General features: G+C 38.8%; 1 protein-coding gene across 6 annotated transcripts in view; it reads left to right on the top strand.

The window, feature by feature from the left end:
• The window catches only part of KLHL13 (kelch like family member 13), a 76,585-nt gene extending 64,375 nt beyond the window's left edge, over positions 1–12,210 (top strand). For all 6 annotated transcript variants that reach the window (XM_014255332.2, XM_088062602.1, XM_014255335.2 and 3 more), the window contains 3 exons: positions 674–1,469; positions 8,607–8,720; positions 10,666–12,210. In XM_014255332.2, the coding sequence (XP_014110807.1) occupies positions 674–1,469; positions 8,607–8,720; positions 10,666–11,153 (1,398 nt within the window). In that variant the 3' untranslated portion in view covers positions 11,154–12,210. The remainder of the gene's footprint in view (positions 1–673; positions 1,470–8,606; positions 8,721–10,665) is intronic.
• Positions 12,211–14,229: the final 2,019 nt, after the last annotated feature.

Below are 14,229 nucleotides of genomic sequence, written 5' to 3'. Positions count from 1 at the left end.
CTAGGTTCATTCTTTTAAAAAAATTATGTATAAGCTAAAATCACTACCTTTGTCTTATTTTTGGCATGTATTTAATTTTGAACAGAGTCAGTAAGAACACTGCTTTGATTTATTACAGATCCATTTTTGTTTGTTTTGAAGGAATGTATTCATGAGATTGAACACTGTAAATATAAGTTGTCTGAAATACGTGGCATACAGGGGTTAGCTGTGCCATTCTCTTCGGTTTTGTTATGCTGATGCAATTTTAATAATGTCAGAAAATGTCTAATGGTGAGACTTTTGTTTTGCTCTCTGTGACCTTGGGGTGATCACCTCTCCCTTAACTTTATTTTCCACATGTCTTTCTTACAAAGATGTTTTCAGAGCTTTTCAAAGATGAAGTGCTATATAACTGCTATGCCTCATCGTTGTATAAGGTATTTGACATAATATATGCCATCTGCTTGTTACTTGTCTGTTTTCCTTCTTCAAAATAGGGAATAAATTTGGTCTCCCCTTGCAGTCATGAATATATATATAGTGCATTGAATATTTGCTCACGTGTAAATCACCTTGAGCACTGCAAAATGCTGAAATATTGCTGATTCTACAGTATTCATTAAATTTGACATTATCATTTAGACACCAAACTAAGAAAGTTTTTTGATTCCGTTCTCTGTTTACTTAATAGGTTTCTTTGGAAAACTGTGTTGAGGTTGGGCGAATTGCCAACACGTACAACCTCACAGAAGTGGATAAATATGTTAATAATTTCATCCTGAAGAACTTCCCTGCATTATTAAGTACTGGTGAATTTGTGAAACTCCCCTTTGAACGTCTTGCCTTCGTGCTTTCAAGTAATAGCCTTAAGCACTGCACTGAACTGGAGCTCTTCAAGGCGGCATGTCGCTGGCTGCGCTACGAGGAACCCCGCATGGAGTACGCTGCAAAGCTCATGAAGAACATCAGGTTTCCCCTGATGACACCCCAGGATCTTATTAACTACGTTCAGACAGTGGACTTCATGAGAACTGACAACACCTGTGTCAACTTGCTCCTGGAAGCCAGCAATTACCAAATGATGCCGTACATGCAGCCGGTGATGCAGTCGGAGCGGACGGCGATCCGCTCGGACAGCACACACCTGGTGACCCTGGGGGGGGTGCTCAGGCAGCAGCTGGTGGTCAGCAAGGAGTTACGGATGTACGACGAGAAGGCCCACGAGTGGAAATCCTTGGCCCCCATGGACGCGCCCAGGTACCAGCACGGCATCGCCGTCATCGGGAACTTCCTGTACGTGGTGGGGGGCCAGAGCAATTACGACACCAAGGGAAAGACGGCGGTCGACACGGTCTTCAGGTTTGATCCTCGCTACAACAAGTGGATGCAAGTGGCATCTTTAAACGAGAAACGGACCTTCTTCCACCTAAGTGCCCTCAAAGGACATTTGTATGCAGTTGGAGGTCGGAATGCAGCGGGTGAGCTAGGTGAGTCCTCCTGGAGCCTGCCCCCTGCCTTTTGCTGGGCCTGGAAATCCCCTGCTGCCCAGGAAATGGGTGGAGAGAAACAAGTTGAAGTGATTGGGGTGCTGCTGCTTTCTGGAAATACTGCAAATGCAGAGAGAAATTTGTCTGGATACTATTAGAAGTTAATTTTAGAAGGCATCCCACAAAAAAAAAAAATTCCAAATACATATGTCTTGTATATTGATGCATAATATTCAATGTCTTGGCCTTTAACACAAAACATGAAGTAAGCATGTATGTCTGCCTGTGTAAGTGTGGGGGAATATAAATGCAGTTTTAAAAAGAAAAAATTAATCATTGCTTCAGCTGAGAAACAAAATCCATTCCTAAGGGATAAATGGCTCTGGCTGAAACTCACTGTTGAATGAGCATTACATATTAAAAGACACAAATTTTCTGGAATAGTACTTGAAATGTCAAGGGTTTGTTGTTGGTATTTTTGGTTTATTTCTTGGGGTTTTTTTTTGGTGTTTTTGTTTTTTTTGTCTTGTTTGTTTTTTTAGTGAGATTCAAGTATTCTGATGTTTGGGACTTTTTCGTTATTAAAATGTTATATTTCACCTGTGATCTTGTGAATACACAGGTGCTTGTATGAATGACTAAATGACTTGGTCCTCGTGCCTCTTCTTTTCCCCCTTGAAAATGATATTGAATTTAGCTTGACCAAAAAAAACCTTCAACCCAAAAGAAAAAAACCAAAAAACCCCAAACAGACAAAAACTCCCACTACAACAACAATGGCAAAACCTTAAAACCAAACCAAACAAAAAAAAAAAAAAACCCAGAAGAACAAACCCCCTTATCAGTTTCCAGGAAACAAGATAGAAACAAAGAGTAAATACATGGTAAATTTTAATTTGAAAAAAATCTGCAGAGGATAACCCCTGTTAATCCACTGCATTGTGCAAAGCCATAGTGGCTAGCATTTAGTCAAGTTTGGGATAGGAGACTCAGCTGTAAATTTGTCTGTGCCTTAAAATTAAAATGTCACAGAGATTATGCTTGGAAGTTCAGGATAGTATTCTGTCTAAACCAGATGAAACATCTCATTATTTAGTTTGCTGCTTTCAGCCCAGTACTCAACTGTCCCTTATCCCTTTGTGGTCTTGCTACGAAGAGTTGCTTTTCAGAAATGCAGATACCTGTAAGTGCAGGTAGAAACTTTTTTAATTGAAACAATGCAAAACTTGATTTCTACTGTAGGATCTGCAGCTTCTTAAAATTCCTGCACCTCCGTTATTCACATGCACAGGCTTCATTCATTGTCATGTTGCAGATTTCATAGGAAACATACAGTACACTACTTCCACCATACAAAAGTGGCCTGGCTTTCCTAGAAATTTAAAATCCATTCCAATGTTTGATGAAATGGGATGTTTAAAAATGCCTCCAGTTCTAAAAAGGTGGGAAACTGCTTAGCAATAACTTGTTTTCCCTAGACGGCCGTTTTCTGATGCAGATCCTGAGGTTTTCAGAATTTTTTACTACGTATCACTTTACTTCCCTGAAAATGCATCCTAAACAATCTCAATATCCTCCAAAGGACTAAATGTACAAACTAACATGTATTGATCTTTGAGCATCAGAAAACCTGATGTATAGCTTCAGTGAGCTATTTTCTAACAGTATGAATTAATAGCAGATAATCAGATTGCTGACCTTGTGCACTGTACAGTCTGAACAGAGTGGAGTTATAAAAATGTCAGTGAAAAAGTTGCACGTCTGACAAAATCAATATGAAGTAATATTGTCACCAAGCCAGTGCAACCTGTGTGTGAAGGAGGCTTTGAGTGCAGCATTACCTTAAATTAGATCAAGCAGTATCATTCTGCTGACTTCAACTCTTCTACTTTCTTTAATTAAAATACAAAATTTATCACCTATCTAAAATTCTTTTGTAAAGATATCATTAAAATGCTGTAGCAATTTCCACACAGGCCTGAAAAATGCCACTGGATCAGTCTGTGGGAAGAGCACTCTAAATGCTAAATATTGTAGCTATCTGATGCTTTGATTTGGGGCTTCAGGTTCTTTCCTTGTTAATTGTGAGGTGAGTCACTTTTCATTTTCATATTTCTTTCATAAACCTTGACAACTGGAAGATGCAATCCAGCTTAAACTTCCCATTCTGTTCAGAAGAGAAAAACTCAGGCTTTTCATAGAAGGTCAAATGTATGTTGGACAGATATTAAAGAAGTTGCCCTTGGGTTCAAACTAATTTCAGTCTCTTGTTAAGAGAGGAAAAATTCCCAAAACCTGAATTGAGCTTTCTGGAAGATTGGGTCTTATGAAAAAGGGCCAAAGGATTAAAGTTACTAAGATGAAATTTTTTTCCCTCCTGATATTCACAGGAATAAAAATTATATTTTTTGAAGCTTTCTATCAAACATTCTGAAAATAGTTTTCAGATACTTCATCTTCTGAGAACTTTGTAAGTGCCACTTTCTACATCTGTAATGCTTGCTTTAGTGTAATAATGAGCTGCAGTTTTACCAGTTCATACCACTGAGAAAAGTTTGGTTCACTGGACAGGACGAGTGAATTTCCATGTATGTGGTACGTGTGTTGGAATGTGGTAAATGTACCCTTTTGATACTCTGAATTAAGATATTATAATTCAGATTTTTCAACCCTGTGACAGCTTAGGGCTGTGCAGAATTAAGCAGCACTCCTGGAAGGATTGTAGATAATTCTGGTTAATTCCCTTTAAATGTCAAGGCAGGCACCTGCTGGAGGTATTCCCTGAAGGCAGGAGAACAGCGCTTGGGCTGGGGAGGAGCCCAGCCTGGAGAAGGCAGGTGTGCAGAAAAAACAAGAGTTCTGGAAAAAGAGACAAAGAGAAAAGCAGGTGTGGCTCACAAAGATACCTGTGAAACACAGCACATCAGTGGATTCCACTGAACGCTGGAGACTCTTTGCTCTTCTGACAAGGAGATTATTGCAGCTCATTGTAAGAGTTCAGTTGTGGTGCTTGATGATGGCAGAAGCTATGTGTGTGTAAGTACTAGAAAACTTGTGCATTTAGGTATTTTCCAGATACTTCAGGCTCTGCTGTTGATAAGCTTGAGTAGAGTTTGGGGTTTTTATATATGGGTTTTTCCTAACATCCTAGGGGATGTTGGGTTGTGACTAAACCACAGATTCATTCATCACTGCAATAAAGACAGAAAGAGAAAACCAGCAGGCCAGTTAGCTGTTCTTTTGACCCTCTGCCCATCAAGTTGGAAGGTATTTATTTTCTAGATGCCCTATATGGTGTTGAACACTCCTTGTTTATGTAAAAATATCCCCTGTGTGTGTACATATGTATGTATATGAAGATATAGTTAATATATTTTAAATGTTGATTGATATGCACCAGTATACAGTTAAGCTGTTTACTATCAGAATTGTATCGTGAATATCAGACCAGAGTGTCAACTCAAGGACCTCTTGTGCAGAAGCTTATTTTGGAGTGGCTCCTTGCTATGCTAGGACAAAATTAGTCAGGACTATTTAACCAAGTGAGCTTGGAGTTTTACAGGAACAAGCTGTATTATAGAAATAATATAACAAAATGAAGAGCCTGGGTTTTGAGACTTCACAGAGTTGCTAAGTGCTGCTGTAACAGACCTCAAGACACTTTAGAAGCTACTGACACAGAAGTGTTAAATATCTGTATACTCCTCAAATAGCATCACAGATGGCACTATAAAATGAGTGCAGGCTGAACATCCCTTGGGGCTGCCAAAACTTTGAGTCTTTTTAAGATTGCTTAATTCTGTTAAAATGAGGCCTGTCTCCCTTGGATTATGGTAATGAGCACATCAGAAGTTCTACTGTTAAACATAAATAAAGCCTGTCTGAATCATTCATGGTGTGGGAAGAATGAATCCATCACTCTCACATAGGTGTATTAAAGTAACAGTTAACAGTTAACAGTTTCAGAGTGTTCTGTGAACTCTGCTCTGTCTGGAGATTTTCTAGAAATGTCTCTCTAAAATTATGGGCACCTTTAATAGCTGGAATTTTGAATATTTTTTTCTTTTCAGTGCAGAGGAATATCTTGCTAAAAGAGAGAAGTTGAATGACCTTGCAAGGTAACAGGGAAACAAGTGTATGGATCAATCTAATAGAAAAGTAGGGTTTTTCAGCTGGAAAGTGGTTAGCTTTGTTTTAGAGCACAGTGGATGTGAGATTTGAGTTGGAATGGTTTGTCTGAAATAGTGCCAGACAGTACTTTAGCTGTACTGGGAATGTTCGAGACAGTTTTGAAGTCACATCAGAAAGTGATGGCTCTTGGACTCAGCATCATCCTTTCTCAGATAAATGATGTCTTTACAACATGGTGATAGTGATTGTAGTAATGGGTACCAATTCTACATGTTTTGTCTTCTGCTAAAGGGATATTTTTACTGTGGCTTCTCTCTCAAATGCAGTTTGGAGTGCAGAGTGAGATAAAACTGTCCAGCATTGAATGTCACGTTCATCTGGGTGCTGCTGGCTCTGCAGCTGCTTTGCACATCCTCTGCTCTTCCTTTGAGCACCCTCTGCTCTTCCTGTCCTTGGAGTGTGTTAGAAATACAAGTTCCTCACCTCGGTGCAGAGTGAAGCACTTTGGGAAGGGGGATGCAGTTTTTGTGGGAGCAGCAGAGCTGTGGTTTTGGTGCAGAGGAGCAGCGAAGGGCGGGTTGGAAGGGGCTGCTCTAGGGGTGGAACTGGGACAGCTGTAATTACTTGCACATCAAATCTGTTTCTTTCTGGTTTTGAGATTTCTGCACATCTTTGCTTCTGATTGCTAAATAGAGCAGAGTGGAAAGGAGCTTTCCTTTTTAAAAAAAGAATATTGGAATGGATGAATATGTTTACAAGAGTGAGCATGGGTTTATTTGGAGATTGGGCAAAAACTGCCTGTGATGCCAAGGCGGCACTGCACAGAAACACAACTCAGATTTAATTTTAGGTGTCATTTGGGGAATCAGTTCTTTGTGCCTACAGACCTTTCTTTGGGCAAAAGAGCATCTCCAGCATTCACTGGATTTATGGCTAAGTCCTTGGGATGGGATACAGAAGGCCTGCAGCATATTGAAAGGAAAAGAATACAATTTATTTTTAAGAGGAGATTTCTGTCCTTATTCAGAAAACCCAAACAACCAAGGCAGATCTCTTAGAGTAGACTTGGGAACTTGCCCATATATTGGCCAGATTTTTTAAATAAAAAAATTTGGTACATCACCAGTATTGTGGACACACACAACTTGAGTTACTTTGCATTGGTTTGTTATTTTTTTGTCCATCTTACACATCCATGAGATGGAAGAACTGGGAGTCCTTTTGTGAGGCACTTTCACAGAACCAGATGCATTTCAAGATTTCATTACTATTTTGAAACAGTTTCAAGAATATGAAATTAATAATTTTATACATGCAAATCAACATATATAATATTGTTTAGAAAAAAGCAGAAATTCAGTGTGTTTTGCCTTATTTCATGAGCTTAACATTCTGGACTGGCACTTTGCTGCATTTCATAAATTTGAAGTTCGGCTCCTGGGTGGGGAAAAGCTGAAGCAAATCCTGTGTGCTGGAACAATTTAACAATTCTTATGTGCAAAATAGATCCTTTAATTTTTCACTTCTAGCCTTAGATGATGCTGAGCTGGCTGTCAGTGTTTCTGACAGAGGAACTGGAAGCTTCTATTTTCAGTGTGTGTACTTGAGACACTAATTGCATGGAGTTATGTATTATCACCCGTTTTGCAACAATAAGGATGTTACGCAGCAACTAAAAGAGAATTCAGAAGGTCACTCTAATGTGCTCTATACTAACTTTTTCATGACTAAGGATTTTTATTTTTATTGTAGTCCAAGACCACAGCTATATTCTTCCAAAATGATCCAGAGGATTTTTTAAAAATAGCTTTGGAGTTAGGGTGTATATTCACTATGTTTTACTATCTGATGTTCTTTACTGGGCTGGTCTATAATTCTGTAATTAGGCTTAAACTAACACTAACTTTTTAGTTAGTTAAAGGTTCTGCCTTTATAATGGCAAGTGTCACAGATTCTAAGGGTATTTTCTCTCTCGGTTGATGTGTAATCCTGCACTGTTAAGTCACCATCACTCATTCCTTAGATTTGACTCATATTTTCTACCCTTGATTCAATATAAAACTTGTTCTAGAGCAAGTAAAATGCCACTTTTAAAGACAGATTTGATTTTCCCATGTATAGTTCATAAACAGAGATTAAGCAATCTTTAATTATTTAAAATTAGTTTTAATTTGTCTTTAAGGTAATTATTGACAATTGTTCTGTGCATCATAAAGTCATTAAATTATGGGGTTTTTGAGGATCTTGTGCCTCTCTGATCATGTAGTATTCAATCTGCCAATACCCAGAGCTTGCTCCCTTATTGAATCTGCCTTCTATTTGTATTCCCTGTGCTTGTTGCATGCCCTTTTCCTGCAGCCTGCATCTCTCCCATCTTATGTCAGAGAGAGATTTCCTTCTCAGGAATCCATCCTGTGCTGACTCCTGGGCTTTGGGTTTCTTCTTAACTTTGCACTGTCCTCTTGATTTCTGATCTGATAAAGCCCTTGATCATTTTAACATTTTTAACTCACAGAGAAAACTGCACAAATGGAGTTGTACATCAGCACAGGCACCGCCAAACTCCTTTCCAGATTCAGAGATGTTTCTTTTTTTTTTTTTTTTTTTTTAAAGCTTGGCTTTTGTAAATTGATGTAGTGACTTGCATATGCTATGCTGTATGTTGCTGTGCAAATCCTTAATAAAACACTGCAATACAATAGAAAATTAGTCAGCAAGTGTTCTCTCAGCAAGTTTACTGGTGGTACAATCCAGCTGGACGCAATCCTATGCAACCTGTTGTTGGTGATCCTGCTTTAGCAGAGGACTTGGACTAGATGATTTCCAGAGGCCCTTTCCAACCCCATCTGTTCTGTGTTTCTGTGGTAGTACTCAATAATTCCCTTGAGACTGAACAGTGTTACTAGGTGGTACTTCCTCTGTGAATGTTTCTGGCACTGCACTGAGCTCAGCACCAAACTTCCATGCTGGTTTCAACACTTCTATGCTCTCATTTGTCTCCAACAGCCACTGTGGAATGTTACAACCCCAGAATGAACGAGTGGAGCTACGTGGCAAAAATGAATGAACCCCACTATGGTCACGCTGGAACAGTCTATGGGGGATTAATGTATATTTCAGGTAAATCATGCCTGTGATATCTCTGGGAAACAATTATTTATCTAACTTTCTCTGTTTCGGCAGCAGACAGTACAAATTAGTCTGTGGTTGCAGTAGGATTGCCATGGTATCGGTAGTGATGCAGTTTCATGTGAAGCCAGTCAAACAGCACATACATTGCAGGCTCTGACAAAATTATTGTAGATAATATTATGCTTGGTAATTTAATAGCTCTGAATTGCAAAGCAGTTACTCACTTTACCAATCAGAATAAAGTTTTCTGTAGCCACACATATAAAATATATAGCAATATAATTAAATATAATATTGTAATAATATATAATTATAATTGTGTATAGCAGTATTAAATAATTATAACATGTATTATGATATAATATAACAATGTAATTAAACACACCTTCCCTATAAACTTTGGAATGCATTGGAAATTTTATTACTTTAAAGAGCAGCATTTGCCTTCACTGAGGTAATGGAAAGAGCTAAATTCTCATATTAATGATAGTATGTAAGTGATATCTGTACTTTCATAATTTTTTTTTTTTGTTTGGAATATGCTTAGTCCTATATGTCACTGAGGCTGTAGTTTCATTACATTTTTTTTCCCAAATGTGTTGCCTGAAAATCTGCTAATAGCTTAATTTTTAAAGAAGATTCAATCTGTCTGTCAGTGATCACTGCAGAGATCACAGGCCTATATTCTCCTACTGAAATTTTAAAGGGTGTCCTCTTAAGAACTAAGCTGAAATTCAGAGCAGGAGGTGGGACAAGGTTGCTTAGCTAACAAGAACTGGTGGGGAGATGTGCTGGAGCAGCTTCATTTAGGGGCCCTTGTGCCAGTAGACCAGGAGGAATTTGCTTTAGAATTTACTGTAAGGTACAGGTGTGTTGCGGGATTGAAGAGACAGGACTCACTTCCATGCAAGAAGTCGGTTTATTGACTACAGAGCTTAACATTTATACCTTTTCAGCTGTAGCTAAAAATAGCTCACTTGCTTAAGCAATATTCACTGTAACAACCGTATCTATGTTTCTTAACAGTGTTGCTTCACTACAGGCTAGCACAGACCTGGATGTGCAGGTCCTACATAAACCTAGGGTGCCAAGCTCACACTGCCTGGTCTTCCTCCTCAGGGCACTGCTTTCTACTGCCAGGGCTTATGGCCCAGCAGAGTTACCATGTCCACTTCTGCCACCAGTTTAGCAGTGCTCTCACTTCTGCTGTCTAGCTGTATTCCCACACAGGTGCTTCTTTTCCTGTGAGCAATTCCATTGAGCTCCTAATTGCTGTGTCATTAAGTGAACTGTTGTCAGTTTGTGTTTTTTCCATTTCACTTGTTTTACTGCAGGTGGCACATGGATATGCTGTCTGCTGTGCTTTTTTCATGTAGATCCCACAGATTTTTCTTTTCTTTTTGTCCTGAAACCTCTCCAAATTTGCAGGGAGCTATGGAGAAGGTAAATGTAGAGGAAACCATAGGTAACTATTAACTGAAGAATATTTGAAAAGTGTCCTCTTTTTATTCACTTGAAGTTGATGAAAAATGTTTTCTGATGAAAATTCTACTAGGTGATACTTAAAACACAGTGGCATAGTATCAAAATTTGAAAGGGAAATGGATTCTTGATGGTGAGAGACAAAACTAGCAAACTGAATGAATGTATGCAAAAAAAAAATTTTGCAAAATGGAAGCACACGTAACGGTCTTTTTGTTCTTTTAATCTGCCAGTATCAATTGTATAATGAGATGCAGTGTGAAACATGGCTTCTGCCCATATTCCTGTTTAAAGGAACAAATGTCATTTCAAGTGGAGTACTTCTGTGATAGGAATCTAAGCTAGAGTGAAGAAGTTTTAAGGAAGATGGGATTCTTTCAGTAAAATGTATTTTTGTTATTTAATGCTTATTAGGGTGAGAACTACTCTAACATGTGTCTTCTTTCTTTAGGGGGAATCACCCATGATACTTTCCAAAAGGAACTCATGTGTTTTGACCCTGACACAGACAAATGGACTCAGAAAGCTCCGATGACGACGGTCAGAGGTCTGCATTGCATGTGTACTGTGGGAGACAAGCTGTATGTTATTGGTGGAAATCACTTTAGAGGAACAAGTGATTATGATGATGTTCTAAGCTGTGAATATTACTCACCAACTCTAGACCAGTGGACTCCAATTGCCGCCATGTTACGTGGGCAAAGTGATGTTGGGGTTGCTGTCTTTGAAAATAAAATCTATGTTGTTGGAGGATATTCTTGGAATAACCGGTGCATGGTGGAAATAGTTCAGAAGTACGATCCAGAAAAAGATGAGTGGCATAAAGTATTTGACCTTCCAGAATCCCTTGGTGGCATTCGAGCCTGCACTCTCACTGTTTTCCCTCCGGAGGACAATTCAGGGTCACCGTCTAGAGAGTCTCCTCTTTCAGCACCTTAGAACCATCCCTTGACTCACGATGTTGTAGTTACACCTCTGCACTGCACCATGGGGTCTATTATTTTTCTTCAGTAGTTTCTGTTAGGCTTAGCCTACAGCATTTCATACAATTACTGGGAAAAAGAAAAGACTTTGACATTATTTGTGCTGTTTGTTTGGCCTAGAATGTCTCTCAAGTGGTTAACAGAAAAAAATGTACTCACCCGAGCCAAATGTTTAACAAATGAGAGGATATTGTCTATAAAATGTATGAGCTAGGTACGTTATAAATGTTGTATGTTGGGTGTGAGGTACCTTATAGCTTACATTTGGGAGCCTAGTGAGTCAAATTTGTATTGAACATGTCACTAAATTTCATGTTGAAAACCTTTTTCCTTTCATTTTTGGCTGCAGATTACAAGGGTAGGTAGACCACATCAATGTGAACTGTCTGAAGGTTGCCAAGGGGCCTGAGCTACCTCCCTCTTTACACAGAGTATTTTTGACATATCTGTTTACCCACCTGACTTTGTGGGTGCTTTCAGAGCATATGAAGTTTCTTAGGCAGAGGGAAGAAATAAAATAATTTTAAAATATTAGCACTGTACAGGAGCGGACCTTGTAGAGGCCGGGAGTTTTTTATAACAATATATCAAGTGTTTTTCCTGAGTCAGTTGAATGATGCTTCAAACAAAACATCCTTAACGTGTTTGTGTTTTACAATTTGTTTTTTTGTTTCAGGAATTGGCTTCCACTTGCATGGGAGCACACACCATTATCGGACAGGAGTTCAGTGCAGTAGTGTATTCTGTTGTATGGCTGTACTGAATATGGGTAGTTAAGGGCTAGAAACAGTAACTTAAGCCACTGAATTTGACCAAAAGGTTCCATCCAATCAAATTTAATCTACCTTTTCTCCTTTGCTGTTGAGATAACTTGCATAATGTGTCCTCTGTATAGTCTCAGTTAATAAGGTTATTTAGCACAAAGTGCAGCTTCAGTGAGAGAGCTGCTTTTGCTCAGTGAACCTGGACTACCACGTTTTACCTTCTTTTGTTCAATAAAACTTTTAACTGCAGTTACCCAGTCTAAGCTACCTCATTAATGTATTTGGTTTTCTTCCTCTGCCTCACTGTCTCCAGGATACGCATTACGTATATCCATGTGGGTAGATGAATTTGCTAGGAAACCAATGCAGAAGTGATCCTGAATGGGTATTTTTGACCTACTTTTAAGAAACTATTTTGGTCTGATGTGTTAATTTTATTGTTATGGACTGATGAAAAAAACAGTCCTAATGTTTTTTCCTTTTCCTGCTTATGTGTGCAGCCTCGCAAATTCCCAGGAATCTTTGCCTGCTCCAAAATACAGTGCCCTGCTGACAAACTGCAGCTCTGATTATGTCATTGTGCTTGTTCTGAACTTCCCATCACGTTACAAGTCATTTTGCTGATGAACACAGTCACTGGGGCATCCTCTGGGGAAAACTGTTTAAACCAGCTTATTGTGTTACCTATTAATAATAACCAAGTAAAACTTAGAAGACTTTTGTTGGGAGTTTGCTATTTGTGTTTTGTCCCTGCTTGATGCATCAAGCAGCAGGATTACTGTGGTGTCACTTTTGGATAATGGTATTTATTCTTTGTGCAGGTTACTAGTAATGTGCAGCATGCTGGGCCCATATGGTCTGGCTGGGTGTCACCTTGGGATCCTTGGTGAGAGGTCCTCGAGAGGGTGACGAATAAATGAGGGATTGGCACGATTCAGTGACCTGAGAAATAATACTTTAATATCCAAAACAACAAACGCATGGATAGGGTGACAGAAAAGGCCGGGGTCCAGGGTAAGAGAGTAACTCATATGAGGTACGTTGAGGGCAGAGCCTGAGGGAAAGGATCCAATAAAAAAACAAAGATTAGGAACATGTAAAACAATGCAGCAAATCTAAACCAATAATAACAAAGAAACCATAGAACTTTCTAGTACTATTAACATGTAACTTTCCAGGGGGCATTGTGGGTGAGCAAAACTAAAGGAGATTCCTCTTCTCAGGGCCTCTGGGCCAAAGTCCCTTGCCCTGATGGACTCCAACAGTAATGGTCACTACCAAAATCTACACGTAAGCTTTAGGTTTCATAATTGTTTTGGTTAAAATCAAAAGCAATTTTTCTTCTATAAAAAATTTAAGTCTCAATTCCATGGGGCTGTGCAAGGTTGTTGCAGGTGGAATTAGTGGCACCAGTGGATAGTCCTGGAAACTGGCCAGTGAAGATAAATTAACTCATCACCCTAAGAATACTGTTCTTATGCTGTGCAAAGCACTGGATAGAAAAATGTTGCTCTGTTGTTTAAGGATTTGTCAGTCATTTAAGTGTCACATGCTACTAATTTTTTTTCCAGACAAGATTTTAGACCCTACTTGAGTTTAAGTCCCCTGAAATCCAAATTCAGTGTCTCTTATTAATTAAACTGAAAAGTACTTGAAGGAGTTTCAATTCCTTTAGGATAATGTAAATATATCCTGCTCTTTGTATGCTGGGATGAGGGACACAGTGTTTAAAAGTGAGTATCTTCACTGGTATTCTCTGTTTGAAAGAAGCTTAACATGGATTCTGATCATTCTGAGGTGGTTTAAAGCCAGGATGTCAGTTTTGTTTCTGAGCCTTGAATAGGTAGGAGCTGATATGTGGCCGCAATGTTGAGGCTTTTTTGGTTTTTTGTGGGTTTTTTTAAGTGACTCATTATCTGTTATACATGAAGTGGAATTATTTTTGAACATTTTGTCATCAGTGGATTAAATGTAGTGCTTCAATCAAATTAATTGTTGGGGGTTTTTTTGTTGTTTGTTTGTTTTGTTGTTGTTGTTGTTTTAAACCTCCCGTGGATTAAAATATTTATAATTATATTAGTTAATATTTACTCACTAGGATTGAAAAGCAAGCATCAAAGACTTGCCCAAAACTGCAAACTGGTTTCTTCTGTAGTGTAGTATAAAATGACTTGATGCTCATTGCATCTTTCTTAACCAGAGCATAAGAACCCCTTTCCATCTCTGAATCCACAGCTGTAGGTATATACATGGATACAGCAAATTCTC

Source organism: Pseudopodoces humilis, chromosome 15 (genome assembly GCF_049639895.1).
Source record: "Pseudopodoces humilis isolate 2021_Gansu_Grassland_sample_001 chromosome 15, ASM4963989v1, whole genome shotgun sequence".
NCBI classification, from domain to species: domain Eukaryota; kingdom Metazoa; phylum Chordata; class Aves; order Passeriformes; family Paridae; genus Pseudopodoces; species Pseudopodoces humilis.
The sequence above is the reverse complement of the archived record's forward strand: the minus strand, read 5'-3'. Positions and strand labels throughout refer to the sequence as shown.